The sequence below is a fragment of the Neomonachus schauinslandi genome, chromosome 1, assembly GCF_002201575.2.
Source record: "Neomonachus schauinslandi chromosome 1, ASM220157v2, whole genome shotgun sequence".
In the NCBI taxonomy this organism is placed as follows: Eukaryota; Metazoa; Chordata; class Mammalia; order Carnivora; family Phocidae; genus Neomonachus; species Neomonachus schauinslandi.
Genome location: NC_058403.1, coordinates 95,629,090 through 95,644,305, shown reverse-complemented (window position 1 = coordinate 95,644,305; position 15,216 = coordinate 95,629,090). Strand labels below are relative to the sequence as shown.

The following is a 15,216-nucleotide window of genomic DNA, read 5'->3' as shown; positions in this document are numbered from 1 at the left end:
ACACACACACACACACACACACACACACACACACACACACACACACACACACCCCAGAATATTACTCAGACACAAAAAGAGAATGAAATCTTGCCATTTGTAACAACATGGATGGACCTAGAGGATATTATGCTGAGTGAAATAAGTCAGACTGAGAAAAACAAATACCATTTGATTTCACTTATATGTGGAATCTAAGAAAACAAAACAAAACAAACACATAAAACAGAACAGTTTCATAGATCTAGGAAACAAACTCTTGGTTACCAGAGTGGTAAGGAGTGAGGGGGTGAGCAAAACAGGTATAGACAATAGCATGTCAGACATCAAAAAGAAAAAAAATCCAATGGTCCTGGATTGGATTCTGTACCAGAAAAAAAACAAGTATAATGAATACCATTGAGACAAATTTTAAAAATTAGATATGTACTGTGGATTAGAGAATCACATTGTATCAATATCAAATTTCCTGATTTTGATTATTATGATTCTTGAGAGAATGTTCTTGTTCCTGGGTAATACACATTGAAGTATTTTTTTGATCAAGGGTCATAATCTTTATAACTTTCTCTCAAATGGTTCACAAGAAAGGGCAGTGTGTGTGTGTGTGTGTGTGTGTGTGTACATATCTAAGCAGGGCAAAAGACAGATAAATAGTGAATTGGATAAAGAGTATACAGGAGTTTGTATTTTCTTGCATTCTTGCAAATTTTCTATAAATTTGAAATTTATCAAAGTAAAAATTTACCAAAAAAATCAAAACAATACCTTTAGAGAGCTAATTTATTAAATCAAATCCATTATTTATTAAATCAATCAATAAAGAATATTCTATAACTATAGCTGAAAATTAAACTTTCAACATAGAACACAAGCTTAAGATAAAGTAGTAAATGCAAAGGAAAATAAAAACTGGTTAAAATAGTTGAAGAAAATATAAGTAAATACATTGTACAAAGAAGATCCAACATAGACAAAATAGGTTTGTCAGCAGGAGAAAGCCAAATGGAACAGAAAAGCAATTCAAACATACAACAGCAGAAAATTTCTCTGAAAATAAGGAGCAATTTATTCTACAGAAAGAAAGAAAGCCCTGTGCTTTATGAAATGCTCAATTATTGATATTGAAACACATTCCTGGTCCAGTTATTGAATTTCAAAGATTAAGAAAGAAATTCTTCAAACATCTAGTCAGGAAAGAACCTTGTCACATGCAAGAGAGAGAGTGAAGTAAAAAATCAAGGTGACCTCAGACTACTTCATAGCAGAATTCAGACCCAGAAAGCAAAGAATCAGTATGTACAAGGTTTACAGGTCAAATGACCCAAGGAACTTACCCTCAGCTGATTTGCCATTGAATATAAAGGAAGCATGCATTCTCAAACATGAGAGAACTCGAGCAGTAGAGCTACCATGAACCCTACCTGGGGGCAAAACTATTTGACAATTAAATTTAACCAAACAAAAGTTAAAAGGAAAAACTTGATGTTAAACTAACTAGCATCAAAAATCAGGGACAGAAGACAGTGGAGAAATGTCTGCTAAGTCCAGAGGAAAAAAAAATTGTGATCCACTAAATTAATCTAACTAACTTGCCAATTGACCATAAAGATGAAACAGGCATTCTCAAGAATTCCACAATCAAATCGTCTAGAGATGAATCAAAATAAAAGGCTCAAAATTGGAAAGTCATAATAAAAATGCCAGTACTGATCATTTAATCTAATATGAATTTTCACGAAGAAAAAAAATAAAAGGAAACCTTAAAAAATGAAAAATAGCAGTATGTTCAATTATATAAATATAATTTATATATAAATATATGTATATTTATATATATAATTTTTTTATAAATCACATGTGGCTAAAAAAAAAAAAAAAAAACAGGGGCACCTGGGTGGCCCAGTCAGTTGAGACTCCTACTCTTGGTTTCTGCTGAGGTCCTTATCTCAGGGTCATGGGATCAAGCCCCGCCTCGGGCTTATCAGCTTAACAGGAGTCTGCTGAAGTTTCTCTCTCCCTCTGCCCCTTCCCTGTGTGCTCTTGCGCACTCTCTCTCTCAAATAAATGGATAAATATTTAAAAAAAAAAAAAGAACAAATGAGTCCTCGTCTTTAATTTTAGGGATTTAATCGTTATTGTCTAAAACTAAGTCATATATAGTTATAAATGGCCTTTGGCCTTCATAGCTTAATGTTTCTTTTTTCCTTTTTCCTTAATTTTTAAAAGGATATTTATAAAAAGTTACAGGATAGACCATATAAAATTACCAATATTCCACTGTTTCTTGTGTACAAAATGGCAGTTTCATATATTTCAACTTAGGATTTTTGTGATGAAAAAATACTTCTCTGAAATGTACAATCACCTTTGGTTTCATTTCAATTTTTCTTTTGGTAAACTGGGTAAATACGTAATTATTTAAAAATATGTAGAGCATAAATATATTTTTATAAAATTTTTACTGTCTTTCCTTCAATTTTTCATCCTTCTAACTACGTATTTCTATATGAATACTCATGATGCTCATCAAATAACATGGTTGTTCTCGGAGGAGTAAGATTTTGTGGGGATTTTGGCTTCCTTTTTAGTATTTTTTTGTATTTCTTTCAAGGATATGGTTATGATTTGCTTGACTGCAACCACTGAGGTTTAGAAAAGAGAATGCACAAGTATAATTTCTCCTTAAACCGGTCTGCCAACCAGCATTGACATCAACTGAGTACTTGTCAGATGTGCAGAATCCTGGGCCCCACCCCAGAATCTGCATTGTAACAAGACCCCCCAGGGCATTTGTATACACATTGAAATTGGACAAATACTGCTTTAAAAGATCTAACAGCTCAATTCTCCAACAAGGGTGTTGGGTGGTGGCTTTCATAAAGCTACAGAGATTAGCCACTCAGAGGGGCTGTAGAAAGGAGAAAAAAATTATTTTGCTGTCCACATGAAGTTCCTTATGCTATATTTTAACTGTGTATTACGTAGGCGAAGGGAGCCATCTCTGGTGTGGTCATCCATACGTTTTATAACATTCTCAGGGTGACATCAGGGGACATCCAAGGAAACAAATACAAAGGTTGGTGGTTAAATAAGGGAAAGGGAAAGCCTTGTTTTCTTGGAACGTGATTATGAAGAATCAAGCAGAAGCCAGAGTTACATTGTCTATAGTGAAAAAAATAGCATTACCTGAAAGATTTCTCAGCACATTTAATTCTTTTTCCAAACTGTCTAAGGTTTGCTGATCAGCAGTGCCATCTAAGAAAGGCTCAGTGTGGTCAGTAATATCAATATATTCAATTTCTGAAATTTCAGAAGCAGCTCTAGATAATGGTCGAGCAGCCGCACTTCTTGATCGAGGATGGGAGGAAACAAGGCAGCTGGAGCTTTTTTTAACAGGGTTGGAAAGGGGTAAATTTGCTGTTGAAGGTCTCTGTGATATCTGGCCTAAAACGAAAGATAAAAAATTTTTATGTCAACTTTTTCGAAAATTCTGAATGAATGCTTAAAGATATAAAATACCAACCCCCTAAATCTAGAGCAGTTAAGGTCATGGAATAGAGTTTAAGAGAAAGTGGATTTTAAATTATCATGCATTCTGGTTTACCACAATGTTTTAATCCCAAGTTACTTTCCCTATGTCATAAAGAACACTTCTGGGTTATTTTTCCCTTTTTTTTCTACATTCAGAGAAAAGACAAGCTAATTTTAAATTAACTAAAGCAAGACATCTGTAAACCAAGTTAATTCCAGAACAATTCAGTGTCTAATCTTTTTTCCCAATGTCCAATCTTATAACCTATTCCATAAACATCCCAAACTGTGTCGTGTTTCTTAAATTCTAGGATGATACCACACTGTGCCTTCTAAGAGTAAAAACACATAGAATAGACATGGTACCACTTCCTAGTGAATTTTATTTGATGGTGTGTAACATTCTTCTATTAAGACAAATATGGAGACAAAATACTAGTATGCAAAATCTTCTAGAAAAACACAGGCTTTAAAGAAATTGAGATCATATTTCTAATTTTCCTAAATATGAGTTCACTTTCTGCTGCTTTGGAGGGCACTTTAGTGGAAAAGTTCCAGAAACACAGATCTAACTCAGGTTATTACTTTGTTCCACTAAGTCGCTTTGGCAGGCAACTTTATCTTCACCTATTTCAAAGGCTGATTTAATTGGTTTATTTAACATGTGTGTTTCTTTCATAGTAGGAAAAAAATCTCTTCAAATCCTACACTAACACAAAATAACTATCTCTCTCTCTCTCTATCTACATATATCTATCTACCTAGCTGTCAATAGATACATATATCTATCTTATGGTACTGCTCACAAGATTCTTTAATGAAGGCCAAGGAAATATTCAAAGTACAAATTTAGATTCATAGTGTAGGTATATTTTTATATGTACTAAATCACTGTCCTGATTTAGATTAATATATTTATATTAAATATAAATAATTTATAAGATAACCTTGTAGTCCCTTAGCACAAATTGTCTTTGTGTAAAATACTGGATTATTTAAAGAAGCGCTATTGTCAATATCATGAAAGTCATGATTTGAATGAACATATTCCATTATAACATTATGCCCATTTAACTCAAAGGAAAATGTAAGATTCAGAAGAGTAACTATAGGTAGTTGTCATGTATTAAACATTTAATAACTACTGTTTGTCTTTTTTTTTAGCTTAAAAATCTACTTTGAATGTAGCTAGTACCCTAAGAAGCATCTTTAATGCAGTATGTAATTATTTAAGCAATTAAAACTGACTAAGGTAAGTCCCAAAGGGCACCAATTTTAATGAACATTTCAGAAACCAATTTTGAAAACATTTTTTGTTGGAATGAAATTATGAATAAATTAAAATAAGATTCTGACCTTTTTGTCTATGTGCACAGAGACAATTATGAAGAAAAATCACTGACAAAAATGCATCTATGTTTGAAGACATATAAATGTAAATATCCCTATGGATTACTTTAATGGCTAGAATTTGGAAATAATTTCCCCTTTTACCTCTAATACACAAGAGTACATCATATATAAAATACACAAATACATAAAAATACATGATACACAAAAAATCAACCTTGCCATTCCTCCATAATAAAGCAGTAGTAGGAACAGCCATCGTGGAAGCATGTGAGTATAACAATAATTCAACGTATGAATTGAAACTTCTGCATCTGTGGAGAAAATGAGACCCTTCTATTTGTACTGTGCTCTGTCCCAGTCAAGTAAAATTCAGAGGAATGCAGAACTCTGATTAAAATAAAGCAAGTGGAAGACGTTATGAGGAAGAACTGGACTTCTGCCAACACAGGCAAATATGAGTTGAGAAAAATTTAGCATAATATAGATGCCCTTCAGAAGATTCAGAAGAGCACAAACACTTGCTGAACTCTTGTGACATCTGGTTGCCACAGTATTAGAGGTTAACTGATCCCAGTTGAGAAAAAAAGGACACTGGGGGTGGGGCAGACTTATGCTTAGCATGCAGCAAAGAGACCATCTTTTTTATGGAAAATATGTTTAAAGGGTAATTTAAAGTCCCCAAAACATAGAAAGAGACAGAAGAAGCTTCAATCTGGCCCTTGATTTTATTTATTTATTTTGTTTATTTAGGTGAGTATATCGTTCTCTCTACAAGCTTATTAATGTAGAAGCTTATTGATGTTGAGGCTGGGGTTAAGATTTGAAACACCACTAAGACTGACACTAATGAAAAATGCCATGATTGAAGGGAACATTCCATAATTTTTTTAGAAGTCCAGTTTGTAGATTATAAACAGAAGAAATTCCTTTTGGAGTAACTCGTGTCATTGCTCGCAGTGTAATCTTAGGAAATTATAGATTACCACTGACCACAGTTATACTCTAAAAATAACAAAAGAAATTGTTCTTGGTATTAGCTAAAGTTTATGCTCTATGACTACTAATGAGACCATGCCATATATTGGTAAGATAAAAGAGAAGGGCGCTCTGCACTATATTAATGGGCATAAGACTGCTGATGAGGATATGAAAGTATGAACCACTCACTGGATGGTATTTAGTACAATAACTCTTATTGCTAGTCTAAATAAAAACATTAGAATTGGATGAAACATCAGCAGAGCAACATGCTTTTCGCACAGTGTTTTAATAACAAAAAATATCTGATCAAAGGAGCCACTATTTTATTCCTGAATAAAGGTTGCAAAACATCACTGCCTTTTGACATTCTTGTTCTACTGTGTAAATTACTAAGCATTTATACATAAAACCATAAAAATGTATTTTCTAAGAGTTCTTAGCACATACATGGACATTTTATTTAGCAGTGTGGGTTAGTAGAAAGAAGGCTAAAGTGGGAAGCACTTGCCCAGTCTCACTGAATTTGAAATCACCTGGTGACCTGAGACATGCAAATTTGTATTTCATCCGCAAAAGTTAGGAGGAATTTAGGGGTTGGACAGAATGATGTCTTAAATCCCCTCCAACTCTGAGAGCCTATGAATTAATACCCAATCCAATTAAATTACAAAATCATTTCTCAAATCCTAAAATTGGCAGGCACTCTGTCAGGATCAGGGTACTCAAAAGTGAACGAGACATTGCCTCTACCCTCAAGTTGTACTCCACACTAACACACAGTCCTGCTCTCCTGCTTCACTCCTTCAGACATGCTTGCTTAGTGCTGACAATATGCCAGGCTGTGTTCCATCACTGAGGACGCAACCAAGAAAAGGACAGGCTAGGTCCTCGCTTTCTTTCCAACCAAGCGTAGGATGAGCAGAAAATAAACAAGTAAGATAATTTCATCTAGTAATAGGTTCTAGGAGAAGGACAAAAGAAGGTAAATGTGATTGGGGGGTCTCAAGAGACTAGCATCAGGGGCACCTGGGTGGCTCAGCCGTTAAGTCGAAGGCTCTGCCTTTGGCTCAGGTCATGATCCCAGGGTCTTGGGATCAAGCCCCGCGTCAGGCTCCCTGCTCGGCGGGAAGCCTGCTTCTCCCTCTCCCACTCCCCCTGCTTGTGTTCCCTCTCTCGCTGTGTTTCTCTCTGTCAAATAAATAAAATCTTTAAAAAAAAAAAAAGAGGCTAGCATCAGGTAGGGTGGTTTCAGAAGGCCTCTCTAAGGAGGCAGCATCTGGCTGAGATGGAAAAATGGGAAAGAATCGATCATATGAAAAAGGGTGTGAAGCGGGAGAAAGAGGCTACAGACCATCCCAGGTTAGACGGAAGAGCAAATTCTAAAGCTAACAAGCGAGAGCGTGGCCTGTGTGAGGACAAAAAGAAGCCAGCCTACCTGCACTGTGGGAGAGGGTGTGGTTGGCAGTCGGGCAGGGCCAACTCAGTAGTCTGCCCTGTGATGTCTGGTAAGAAATGTTGGGTTTTTTTTTTCTGTCTTCTATAAGAAGCTATAAAATGCTTTTAAGCAGGAGATTAACAAGATGCAATTTATACTTTAAGTTTACAGAAAATGTGATGAGCTCCCTATAAACTATAAACAATTTTATGACTATAAACAATTCACTCACTGACTATAAACAGCAGAATTTGATGGAAATTACTTATTGAAACTTGTTTTCAGGAAAGGCAAAATGTGAAATTGAGAGACAAATGAGAGATGAAGGACAACTGGCTTGGGCTCATCTTAGGCAATGAAGGTAGAAGTGGTCAGATTTGGGATCAGTATTGGTGCTGAAATCAGCAGGCTCTAGGAATGACCAGGCTGTGGCGGGTAAGAGAGAGACAAGATGGCTCCTGATTTGGAGACTTACCGATGTTTATATGGTCGTGCAGACAGACATGGGAAGATGCGGTGGGCAAGCAGAAGGTTTTGGCAGGGCTTGGGAAGGATCAATGGGCTTGCTGCTAAACACAGCTGTATTTCATGAAATTTTAATTTTAATATTAAAAATTTTATTTTTATTTCAGCCTACTGAAATATTTCAGAACGCCCTTTCCCTCCGCTCCTAACTGGTAAATCTTATTAATTCTTTAAGACTCAGGTGAAATGTCACCTGGTCTCTAACGCCTTGGTGACCTACACCTTTTAATGACCAAGCAATCACTTTACCATCTCCATTCCTAAAAAGACTGCACGTGTACCTACCTCTATTATAACTGATCACATGTACTATTATTATTAATTACCTATCAGTCTCCAAAAGTGTGTTACTCACAGTCCTTTAATAAAATGTGTATTCTATATGGGGTGATTTATGTGTTCATGTATCTATATAGCAGCTTTCCCTAAGTATGATTTTTGGACTGTCTACAACAGCATAACATGGAATTGTTGATAAGATAAATGCAAATTCCTAGACCTTCTCTCAACTTTAATAAATCAGAATCTTAAGAGTGAGGTGGCGAAATCCACACTACAACAGGTTTCCCAGGTGGTTATACTTACGCTAACATTCGAGAATCTCTGCACTAGACTATGCTCTTGGGATACAGGGACGGGGGCTAATTTTGTATCACCAGTGTCTGGCAGTGCCTGGCCTACAGTAAGTGCTCCTACAAATGTTTTTTATAGTAAATTATTGACTTCAACTGATCAAATTGATACTAAATTGATACGTAAAGGCATTTGGCTACTTATTTATAAAAATTTGTCTTAGTAACAAATTTCTCATAGCACCCATGTGATTTTGTTTTCAGCAATATATGGTAACTTAAAACAGTTCCTTTGACCGCCTGAGAAGGGAGCTACCAGTAGTTTTGAAGCTGCTTGAGACTTTGATGTGAGAACAGGTATCTAATCATAGAGCCAAAAAACATTTATCATAAATGGATGGTTTTTCTACTAAAAAAAAAAAAAAAATTTAAATCTGACAGATTCTCAACAGAAATGCATATGAAAGGGATCTAAGCTAGCCAAGGAGTTTGAATCATAGGATTTAGGGCAAGAGAGATATAAATTTTGCATATTTGGACAAATCATATGTAATGAAATCTCTGGCTTGAAGATGGCCCTCAACAAAGGCAAATAACCCCTCTGTCAAGTGTTCCTCCTAAACCTGTGTGCTCCCAGAGATCAGGGAACATGACTTATGCATCCCTTTTCCCTCAGGGCCCAGCATCAGGCCAATATACTCAACACATGTCTGTTGAATTGCCTTAATTCATTAGTCATCTACAGCAACTTCACATGAAATTCAGCATAAAGCAAATTTACTGCAGCAGGTGTTACTGGATAATAATAATGACCTAATAAAACTACTGATTTTAATGATGTCAAAATTCTCTGTGTACACTCTCTAGGAAAATATCACAGTGAGATTCAACATGTCAAAAGAGTTACCATGTAGATAATCTTAAAATTATTTTGGTTAGAGAATGGAGTTAATGAACTTAAATCAAGATTCCAGGCTTAACACATTCAGCACTAGGTGTAGAACAGAGGTGTCTCAACCACGGCTACAAGCAGCAATTTTAACCTAAACCATTCCTTTCACAAATGGCTATGTCTTATCATAATATGAACCAAGTGGATAATATGCAAAATCTAGTAAAAATACACTGCTGAGAGTGTAATAAAACTGAGTATGTATTTTATAAGGATTGTTTAAAATATACACCATACCCTGAGCTACATTACAAAAATATTATTCACTAATACATTGTTGCAAAAATAACTAAGACTTAACTCATGTTGTTGAGAAGAACATGACTAGTCTTGCTTTTTTGATTTTGGAAGAAAAATGTAAGGCAGCCAGTTAAAATGAATAAGTTCACATTATGAAACTGTAAAAATTTTCAGGTACCTAGTAAACCGCTCAGAGACAAACTAAAAAACACAGTGAGTCATCAGTATGGCACTGTGGCCTTCCAGCTGATCTTACCCATCTTTTGTTGTGTTCTACTCATTGACGGATTCTGGGCACTCTGCAGAACACCCAAGGCGACTGCATTATCAGCATATGCACTTATGCTATGGTCTGGGATCCACTCTCTGTCTCCTGAAATGGAAAAATGGTAAACTAATTTAAATCGTTAAAGGAGAGAAATCCATGTTATTGCTTTACTTATCATCTTACTGGATAATACTTAGCTAAATAAGGAACAATGATAACAGTAAGGTATATATTATAAAAGAAATCTCATAATTATACAATAAAAACCATTAAATTTGCATGGCATAATAAAAAGAAATAAAACTCTAAATTGCAAAGATATTACACACACACACATTTGAATAAAAACAAACACTTTTTCAAGTATATAACAATATAACATAAAGTATAATAGTTTGTACATGAATAAACACATCTGAATACATGGGAAACCTAAGAATATAGGTGACACCATGACGTAACTTTCAGAAGGAAATTCCAGCTATGTCTCAAAAATCTCACAGATCCTGAGATTTTGAGATTTGCTTTTAAGATGGTATTTAAGAATCATCATACAATACTGAGCAGCTAATGAACTGATTCAAAGAATTTCTATTTCACAATTTAGTAAAGGCTCCATTTCTAAATTCTAAAAATAATCTCTCCTCAGTCTCATTTTACTTATGTTCTCTCACACTGTGAGAGTAGCCTCAAATATAAATACGTGGCAACTCACACAGAGTTAATAATTTCAGCTGGAGAAGAAAATGACTTTCTTCATTGAACAGAATTGCCCAGTATTTCCTAAAATGAGGATGAGCTGTTTAAAAAAAAAAAAGTGTCAGAAAATTGTTAGGTTGGTCCACAGTCCATCTGATTTCATGTCTGAATTTACCTGCAATTGTAATCCTAGTACTGGAATAGCTGCATTCTAAGCTATGAGAAGAAAGGAAGTTGAGTCTTTCATTTTTATCAAAAACAAAGAATCTTTCAAGTCCTTGATATTGTTCAGTTATAGGCTTACTTCTGAGGGCTATTTCTTGTAACAACTAGGAAACAAAATAGTTACCAACATTAAGTTTATTTTATCTCATTAACACAAAGCAGCACATTCCTTCATTGAGCACCTACTATATTCTTGGCACAGATTCTGCCCTCATCAGATTTAGGTTCTAGTAGTGAAGACATAGACAATACCACGACATTTATATATAGTAAGTCCTGAAAAATATATAAACCACAATTAGGATAATTATCCGAAAGTTGCCATCGATCCAAGGAGGACAGAAGTTCACAAAAGAAAAGTTCTCCTTTCTCTCTTATTTTCCTCCCTTAGTGTCTTTGCACATAAGTTACTCTGGAAAACAGAATCTCCCTCATATGTTGTGCTTTTGAATTAGTATCTTCGTCTATACATAAACTAATTTCAAAGATGAAAGCAGAATATCAAGGGAAATAAATCTAGTCATAGACAAAATCCAAGTTAACAAAATACTTATCATGAAGCAAACATCCATGCAGTAAAATGAGTCAAGAGCGAGCTAAGTAATTTGAGAAGTTCATACAATTAGAAACTAGCAGACCTAGGTCTGGCTGATGTGAAGCCTAGGCTTATTTTCCCACCCTATGAATTCATTTTGTGATATGCTTTCATCCTAGGGAAGAATATTAATGGGATTAAAACATACATGAGTCTAGTAAGAAACAGATTAGAGATTCAGACATGAGAGCTCTAGATGGGCTTAAAACATAATCAGAGTGCTCTCAGTATTTAACAGTTCCCTAATGGATCTAATTAATGCCCAAATGCAGTCTGTTTCAGGGTAGTAAACAATACAAAAAAATTATGATAACTCAATTCAAATTTATAAGACATAAATGATAAAATATTACAAAACAAAGCTAGTGACTGATAAAGCACCTCCTTCAAAGACAAGTCCAAGTTGGCTCTACTCATGGAATCTTCCCTGGCTGTCCCAGACACTGATTATCAATTTACGGCCCCCTTCAGCTCTAGTGCAGCTTTTATTTGGATTAGACAACTGCAAACCTGGAACGTTTTCTAAAAGCATCAGTTGAGAGATAAGAACAAAGAAAGTGCGTTGGTTTGTTTCCCAAACTCACAAAGTTAACTACTGGTAGTGTCAGACCAGAACCAAGAGCCCCTAACTAGTCCATGTTCTTCCTGGCACCCAACCCTACCCCACTGCTGATGCTCTACAACTTGGTACTGAATTCCATAGTTTCCACCTTTATGAAGGACTCAGTGTCTGAAAACTGAAGTGCAAAATGAACTATTGTGCACTCAAGTGCAAGTCAAGTAATTCTACTGCTAAAAATTGCCCCTATTGCTCACTCTTAAATTTTCTACTACAGCAACATAGATTTTTAAGTAGTCTCTGCTCAAAGAATGGCTTCTACTAGAGCAGGAGGAGAATAAAAACAGTTCATGTCTAGTCATCACGGATGAAAACAAAGTAGATTCTACCGCTATACATAAAACACCATTCTCTATGGCATAATCATTTACCACTTTTTTTTTTATGGTAGTAGTATAAGTAATCAGAATATTACTTAGTAGCTTTGTAATATTTCAAATTCTAATTATGTAATACTTTAAATATGCAGATTATGTATTATATATAACATGACTTGATCACACAATTTAATATCAATAATTTAAAATATTTGTTTCATGGGCGCCAAGGTGGCTCAGTCAGTTGAATGTCTGACTCTTGGTTTCAGCTCAGGTCATGATATCGCAATAGTGGGATTGAGCCCGGTGTTGGGCTCCACACTCAGCATGGAGTCTTCTTCAGATTCTCTCTCTGCCCCTCTCCTACCCTCTCAAATAAATACATACATACATACATAAATAAACGCTTTAAAAAATATATTTGCTTCAGATATCCATACCAAAAAAATTAGCCTTTAGAGCTAATTGTATTATTGCACTGAAGTAGACATACTTAATTCCAATGCATGTTTTTGACTATTACATCTGAATGAATCCATAAAAAGTTTTTTTTTCTAAGATTTTATTTATTTATTTAACAGAGAGAGACACAGCGAGAGAGGGAACACAAGCAGGGGGAGTAGGAGAGGGAGAAGCAGGGAGCGGGGAGCCCAATGTGGGGCTCGATCCCAGGACCCTGTGATCATGACCTGAGCCGAGGGCAGACGCTTAACGACTGAGCCACCCAGGCGCCCCTGAATCCATAAAAAGTTACAATTGTCTTAAATGTTTCCAAAAATACTGACTTATCTCTATATGTCCTTTTACATTTAAATTTTAATGCTATATTTTTGAGATGTAACTATATCAACAAAAGTAGTCCTATGTCATTCATTTTAACTGCTCGATTGCTTTCCATTATACAAATCACCATAGATTACATATCTGCGAGCTTTGGCCAAATGCCTTTTATTAGGTTATAGCAGAGAATGTCTCCCCCTAGGGCACCGATCAGGCAGGCTCGCACCCAATATAAAAGAATTGGGGTCCTTCTGCTCAGGATTCCTCTCCCATAACACAGGACACTGCATGAGTAGATTGTCACCTAGCCCTCTTCATGAGGCCATGTGGAAATTGGAAAATTAGAGTTCTGCTTGCAGAAATTCAGTCTGATTGTTTTCTTCACTGGGGGAGGAGGAAGAAAAGCTCATCTGCAATGAGGCTTTGTTTTTGAGATCTATTATGGGCTACATTGTGAGAACGTCTTCTAGAAGGGATTGGATTTCTTTTGGCAGACACATTAAGGTATCAATAGACATGGATTAAAATTAATGTGAATTTGTTGGCTTGGAGCTCCTGAGCAAGAAATGTATATTTACACTGTAACCCTATGTTAAAAGAAAGCCCAAGATTTCCATTTTTCAGGTAAGATATTTTATTGACCTGTCCCAGATCCTCTGCAAGAATCAGTTTCTCTTCATCGTGTTGCATCTGTGAGTGTATCTCCCAGGGTATCCCTCCAGTGATGGAGAACACTTCTAGGGATCAAAAGTTTTTGCAAAGGTCTCAGCTCCAATTTTGCACTTCAGAAAGGAAGAAGACCCATCACAAAGTGGGCCCAAAAATCCTATCCCCCAAGCAGAAGTGGCAGGAGATCAACAGTCATTCTTCTATGTTTTTGGTCCCACCTTCACTTCAGGCACCATGGAGATTCATTCCAAATGACTTTGAAGGGTTGTTAAAAATTTGACTTGCCTGATTTCCAAAAAATGTATTAGGTAATCACGATTACCTAAGATTTTTAATATATAGAACAGAGATTCAAATATAGTTTCAAAACTTGGCATTAATGCAACAATGAGCGACTTTACTTTTTCCTCTAAGATGAAATGAAAACTATACCCCTATTTCTTTATTAGCCATGTTTCTGAAGGAACTGCCTTTAAAACCTTATACTTACATTAAGCCACAAAAACTGGTTCTATCTACATATCTGCATTTATTTCATTTTAACCAGTGACTATACAGTAAAAAGCTAGAAAGGATTATACTAAATTATTCATAATAATAAATTTCATTTAGAAAAGTAACAGCTCTCTTTCTATGATACATGAGGTGGGCCTTAAAGTTTTGTCACCCAAAACCGTTTGTTATAATGGCATTTATCATATTAGAATTTGTCCTGTAAGTCATTAACATTCTTTCCTGTGTGAGTCATTCTTCAACTATCTCATGATAATATAAGGTAGCACATTTTAACTTCAATAGGTAGTAATGTTTCAGAATATATGGTGTCATATAAAATTTCTTATGATGCTTCATATAGAATTTTTAATATAATAAACATAATAGAGATTTACCAGTGGTAACTCTGTAGTTTTAGAATCTTCAAAGTTTGGCCTCTCATGCAGATTGTTAAATTCCAAGGATTCTTTGATGTCCTGAGATAATTGTTCCTTAATGGAAGGTTTTTTTAAATCTATACTTGGCAAAGAATCCTTGCTCTCAAGCGATAGGCAGAAATCACCAGACTTTTGATTACTTTCCATATCTATCATTTTCTCCTTGAAATTTCTTTCAGAAAAGCTGCTTTCCCCTAATTTCTCAATGACAGGAGAATAAACATCAGGATCCACAATGATGTCAAATTCTGCATTTGAAGTTCCTGCTGTTGAAAACAATTATTTATGAAAGTTAAATAAACTGATTAAACTGTTAATAAACCAAAACTTCTGTGGTGTAAACCTTTACCAATAAGCACTATTTTATCAACACTTCTTTACTGAGATCTCAATGTTAAAATACTTTTACTCTGCCTATGTTTATAAATGATAATCATAATTTACTGATGTATTCAAAACTTAATGGACCAGACTCATGGAAGGAGGCAAGATTTTATTTTGTAATAAAATAAAAATTGAT

At 35.2% G+C, this 15,216-nt stretch overlaps 1 protein-coding gene across 1 annotated transcript in view; it reads right to left on the bottom strand.

Annotated features, from left to right (window-relative positions):
• ZBBX (zinc finger B-box domain containing) overlaps window positions 1–15,216 on the bottom strand; it is a 108,733-nt gene that overhangs the window by 11,878 nt on the left and 81,639 nt on the right. The window contains 4 exon segments of the mRNA XM_021702633.1: window positions 3,190–3,447; window positions 9,849–9,965; window positions 10,735–10,888; window positions 14,655–14,962. Of these exon segments, the coding sequence (XP_021558308.1) occupies window positions 3,190–3,447; window positions 9,849–9,965; window positions 10,735–10,888; window positions 14,655–14,962 (837 nt within the window).